Below are 6,000 nucleotides of genomic sequence, written 5' to 3' on the forward strand. Positions count from 1 at the left end.
TATGAATGAAGAGGCAGGCTTTGAATCAAAGGTTAAGTTCCACTTTGCCACTTACCAGCTATGTGGCCCTGATGAAGTTACCTAAACCCCTTCTAACCCTGTATCTTTGCATTTTAAATGAATATGATGAATATCCCCTCCCAACATCTGTATACCTCTCATACTTTATTCAGGACATACATTTAACCATTTGCTTTCACTCTCATACTTCCTCAAACTTACATTTCATCATTGGTGCATTTTAAATCAGTGTGTTTTAAAACAGCTTTGCTCACTGTTACTTAATACAGCAAAATTCCTCCTATATAACAGAAACTACAAACATTTATGAATAATGAAACAAATATGATGACACCATAGCATTACGGTGAAAATGGGAATATATGAAAACTGTATTCACTCATTTAATTCTCAAAACAATGCTATAAGGTAGAATCTACTATTACCATCATTTAAATATGAGTAAACTGGAGAGACATTAGGTAACTTGCCCAAGATTACAAATGTGTGTGATGGATCAAGGGTATGCATTCAAGCTCCATTCCTGCCCTTAACCATTACACTAGACTGGTACTAAATAATAATTCGTATCATGCTTTTTAAAATGTAAATATACCTAAGGTACTCGACTTGATAAATAGAAATCCATCTTTAGGTACTTATCAGGCAATCAACAATCAATGTCTTGGTTTAAATGGCTTTCCCTTAATACCTATGAGATCACCAATACTAAGAGAAGTAATTAAGTAATTGAAAGATGTTAGAATCCAAATTTCAGTTATTGGACAGCCATGGATCCAAGAAGGAAGGAACTCTATACCTACTCCTGGTTTCCTAAATGAATTCTGGATCTTCCTTAGTTATTAATTATTCACTAAGAAAATTTTTATTAAGTACTATGCTCAAGCAGAATAAGAGACAAGATAATTATGACAGAATTACTGTCTCAAAGTTCTTACCATCTTATTTACAAATACTGCTTCAATTAAGAGGTGAAACAGGGCAACAGATAAGCTTCTCTGGGCTAATCTGGATTCTACCATAACAACAGAGGAACCTGGCATTTTTCTATGAAAAAACTAACAAAAAAAAGATTTGGAAGTGAACTTGAGGAAACGTAATCTACTTCTGAAACAACCCTATGTCTTTGATGTCTGTCTATAAACAGATGCTCCCTGGCCTTGCAAATCCTTTCAAAAGTGAATGAATAAGTAAGTCCTAACTTATTTACTGGGCTCCTGTCGTCTGAAATATCTTCACTAGGTTTGTTACTTAAATTTAAAACCTCAAATTACCTACCAAATATAGATGTAATTCTGATCAACTCCTACTGTATTATATTTTATGCATCTTTAACAAAAATGTTAATTTTGAACATGAGTTCTACCTTTAACAGCAAGCTTTTTCCCCTTTGAATTCTGCTTTAGCAAACACTGATGCCATCCAATTACATTTAAAAATAGGTTCAACAGAATGTAATGTTGTTTCTGAAAGGGAGTATCAACTCCTGCAACTTCAATATTTTTTTCTTATACTATTCAAGTTAAACTATTTAATTAATTTAATCCACTAGTCAGTAAAGAAGTGCATCAGAGTTTTTATGTTAGGAAATACATTTCCATCTATTTTCCATATTGGTCAGTCACTCAATGAAAGCTGAGAGAATTATTATAATTTTCAATTTTTGATCTAAGGTTTTGCATCAGACTGGGGAGGTGGGTAAAGGAATATCTGAAGTTGCACAAATTATCTACAACATGGTTATCCTATTCTGAAACACTGCAGAGAAAATCCAATTCTCAATAACCTACACTAACATTTAGAAAAAGTTAGATTCTTCTTCTTAAACATTCAAATAAAGCTTTTATTTAAATTGAATCTCCTTTCCTTCCAATGTTCCCTCTTTCAGCAAATATACAAAATATCCAGCTAGCATTTCATCGAAGTAAACACAGATATATTTTGTTTTATTATCCTCCACTTTTTCAGGTTAAATAACCCCAAAATTATAACTTTTCCATGATTTTTATCCGAAGGATAATCTCAAAGATACAATCCATATTTTTCACTGTGTAGCAAGTAACAGGATGAATTAGAGAAAGGAGTTAAGTACAACTATCAGCCATAAGATTTCCTAGCTTTGTAAAGTTAAAAGTTCTGCTGACAAGTCGATAAAATGGTAGTGAAACAAAAAACACTGTGCAACTCATCCATTTAGCTTACAGTGTATAGTGATGATTAGGTTTATTTATTTATCTTGGTCAAGGATGGAGGCAGGTGCAGAGACATACTGTATTTCTGTCTGCTTATCCTTCATCATGTACCTATATAGATTTATTTTTAATGGTTGTGCTTTCTTCCACTTATTTCTCCTGACTCATCTCCATAACAAATGACAAACCCATTGTTTATACTGCTGGACAGAAGACAGAATAAAGTATATTAAAAATAAAGAAAACACTTCTCTAATTGATCAGTCAACATATACCACTCCTATCTTCCAAGGAAAACCAAACCCAACTTACAAAACACACCTATAAGCTTGAGCCTATTCTACATGATTTAATGAATTACTAAGTTTTGCTTATTAAGTCAAATTCCAATGGACAGAACTATCTAGGTATGTAAAGTTTATAGAATAATATTATTTCAGTAAGTACTGCACTCAACTTGATATTAAGTTCCAAACCAGAGCTTGATATTTTCTTAGAGAATTTAAAATTTTAATAAGGTATGGGTATTTTGCACAAGCTGTTAGCTTGCAATGGACTGCCTGTTTTTTGAAAGAGGTCAGGAGGGGGATACAGCGACTAAATTGTCATGAAAAGTATACTGGTCTGAATCATCACAAAACTTTGATTTCCACTTTTGTTGCTACCACCACTGTCAGTTGCCTTTAAAAAAAAAAAAATTCATTATCCTCATTTTTAAAATAAGAAGGTTGGATGAGATTACCTCTAAAATGTTTTCTTGTTTCTGTAAAAATAATGCAATTGAAGAGCTCTAACTACTGTAACAGATTTTACTGGAAATAAGGATCCTGTTCCATCCTTTTTTCACTGTTTCATATGCAAGCTGAGCTACACACTATTCTGAAGCATTCAACTAGGTCAATACAAAATCTATCAGTACAAACCTACCCTTAGAATTCAGTAGGCTAAACGAAATAGTACCAAGTGTCCATTTTTTTGGGCATACATACTTCAAGATTACATCTCTTCACATATAACTTTATTCAGTTTGAGGTAAAAGAGAATCTGGTCTTCTACTAATAGACAAGTCTCATATTCTTCAAAAGGTTATTTCTTTATTTGAAATTAGGGAACCCAAGTTCCAATAATGCAATTTTCAAAAAACCCAGCCTTGTATCAAAATAAGCTGTGTTGGTGGAAAAGAATAAATGGCAAGTGGTACTTTTAGATAATTCAGTTGTTCTCTCATAACTAAATTTATAATCAGCCTTTAAAAAGCGGCTTTCCTTCTGTTGCCTTAAGTTACAACTTCTTTCTTCAGATCGAGATTTTCTAGCTTCCATTTCAGGAAGCAGACAAGAGAGTTACAAAAGACCTGCTAACTAGTAAGGCTAACTCTTAGCTTGTTCTCAGTATGGTATGTTTTACTGAGCTTTTGGTTAAATGCCTTCTTTGAAGAATGAGGGCCTGCAACGCCGCCTGTCTGTGAACCCAGGAAAAATTATAAACAGTTATGAAACCAGATCACTAGGACAGACCAGGAGGCCTTCTTCCTATTCCAACTCACCACAACCAAGCCTGGCTCCCAAGCAGCCTCTTAGGCTGCTCCACATTCTGTGGAAAGCAACAGGGCCTAGCTTAATTCTTCCTCATCAAAGAAGCATTTGGAAATGTATGAGTATGTACATGCAGGGATCAAATACATTTTTCATCCACTGAGTCATGTATCAATGTAAATGGATATAAGATCAGTTCATCCAAAATCTTTGAGAGATCGAGGAAGTGAAGGTGACTTCAGCAGCCACAATTATGGGAGGGGGGGATTGGGGGGGTTGCAGCAGAACAGTATGGAAAAGTACAGCTTCTCACGTGTCTCTTACATACACAAATACTCAGCTCTCAGTCCATTACAAGCTTGCCTCCCCCTCAAACTGCTCCCCTCCACCTCACTAGTGGGAGAAATCTACCAACCTCCTAATCGTTCCCCAAGAGACTCTCCTACCTATTATGTTAACCCTCCCGCTTTGGTCCCGCCCCCGCCCCAGGAGTAACAGGGCCCTACTGGCCTGAGGCCGACCCCGCCGGGTGTGCACACAGCGAATCTAACCAATTCCTTCCACCCTTAACCGAGTGAACCACGCCAGGGTAACGTGCTGTGCACCAACTCTGGACTCTGCGGTCCTCCCACCCCCACGTGTCAGCTACCCTCCCCCACATGTCCACACCTCACGATTTCGGCCCGGGAAAGAAAGCGAGCGGTGGAAAGCCTGGCCCCGAAGACAGATCAAGCCCACAGGAATCTGGCCCCTCGCAAGTCCCCTCCCACCTTTGGCCCCGACCCTTAACACTCCCTTCCTCCCTCCTTCCTTTGAAAGCAGGCCCTTGCCTCAGAAACCTCCTCTTCCTCGTCGTCGTCGTCCTCTTCTTCCTCGCTGTTGTTGCTGCTGGTGCCGCCGCCACCTCCTCCGCCGCCGCCGCCGCCTCCACCGCCGCCGCTGTTGTCGCTGTCGCTGCTGCTTTCGCTGCTGCTGGGGGGTCGGCAAGTCCGGTTACGCTTGGCCTTGTGGTGCTGCTGCTGCGGCGGCTTCTTCTTCAGGAGCAGATCGCAGACTCGCACCATCCCACGAGGAGACGAGGCCGAGCGAGCCCCGCTGCCGCCGCCAATGCCGCTGCCGACCTCCGCTGCTGCTGCTGCTGCTGCTGCCGCCGCCGCCGCCGCGGGGGGGCCCGCCACAGCCGCCACCGCCGGGGGGCTCCCTTCTCCCTCAGCCGCCGCCGCTGCCGCCGCCACCGGAACCGTCGCCTTCTCCATCTCCGGGGAAAGAGGGAGGGCGCGGACGGGGGAGGGGCGTGGGGGCTACGCTCTGCCGCGACTTCGGCCGCACCGGGGCCGACACAGCGCTCGGTGCCGCCTCCGCCGCCACCGCCTCGGTCACCTCTACTGCCGCCGCCGCCGCCGCCGCTCCGCCAGCTCTCACCTCGTCTCGCGATACTAAGGGCGGGGAGCCTGACGATGGGAGGGAGGGAGAGGGAGGGAGCGTGAGGGAGCAAGGCGGGGGGTGGGGGGAGCGAAGAGGGAGACCCGGGTGCCCGGAGATCCAGCAGAGGGGAGACTACCGAGAGTCGGGGGAAGTGTGCCTAGGGCGACTTCCGATGGGGGGGACGGCGGGGACAGAGGAGGGCCGCGGTGACTGCCGTAGCGCCCGCTAGCACCCGGATCGCTTCTCTTTCCTCGCTATTTCCCCCACACACAGCCCTTCAGACCTCCCTTCTTCCTTCCTCGCTGGTGTCTAGAACGCAGCCGCAGGCGGAAGTACAAGTGACGCCATCAGCCGTCGCCTGAGCGGTGGCGCGCGGGTGGCCGAAAGACGAAAGTGAGACTTAAGAGGGCCGGGTCTCCGGCCTTCGCGGGCGGGCGGTGCTGCGGTGCATGGGGCGGGAGGCTGAGCGGGCGGGCTGGAGCGGAGCAGCCCGGGCCGGGTGGGAGCGGGTACGGAAGCTCGAGCCAGACGCTTTGTTAGCAGGAGGCCCGCACAGCCTGATCCGGGAGGTGGGGCCTAGTTCTGGACTGCAGTACGTAGTTTCGTTCCTGGCCATTTTTTCCACCGCCAAATGGTGAGTTAGGACTTTGGATCTTGAGAGCTGGCGTAGTATAAAGGAAAGAGCCCCTTTTGCCTCAGTTTGAGTCTTGGATCATAGACTTCTTGAACCTGAGTTTACACTTGTGTTACCAACATAAGGAGTTCGATTAGGTGATGTCTGAGATCACTGTAACTCTAAAGTTTGCTCTAAAGGGCTGAAGACAGAA

General features: G+C 43.9%; 1 protein-coding gene across 8 annotated transcripts in view; it reads right to left on the reverse strand.

The window, feature by feature from the left end:
- The window catches only part of ANKRD17 (ankyrin repeat domain 17), a 161,609-nt gene extending 156,452 nt beyond the window's left edge, over positions 1-5,157 (reverse strand). For all 8 annotated transcript variants that reach the window (XM_043447813.1, XM_043447806.1, XM_043447805.1 and 5 more), the window contains exon 1: positions 4,579-5,157. In XM_043447813.1, coding sequence (XP_043303748.1) covers positions 4,579-5,004 — 426 coding nt within the window. In that variant the 5' untranslated portion in view covers positions 5,005-5,157. The remainder of the gene's footprint in view (positions 1-4,578) is intronic.
- Between the last annotated feature and the right edge of the window lie 843 nt (positions 5,158-6,000).

This window comes from Cervus canadensis, chromosome 26 (genome assembly GCF_019320065.1).
Source record: "Cervus canadensis isolate Bull #8, Minnesota chromosome 26, ASM1932006v1, whole genome shotgun sequence".
Taxonomy (NCBI): Eukaryota; Metazoa; Chordata; class Mammalia; order Artiodactyla; family Cervidae; genus Cervus; species Cervus canadensis.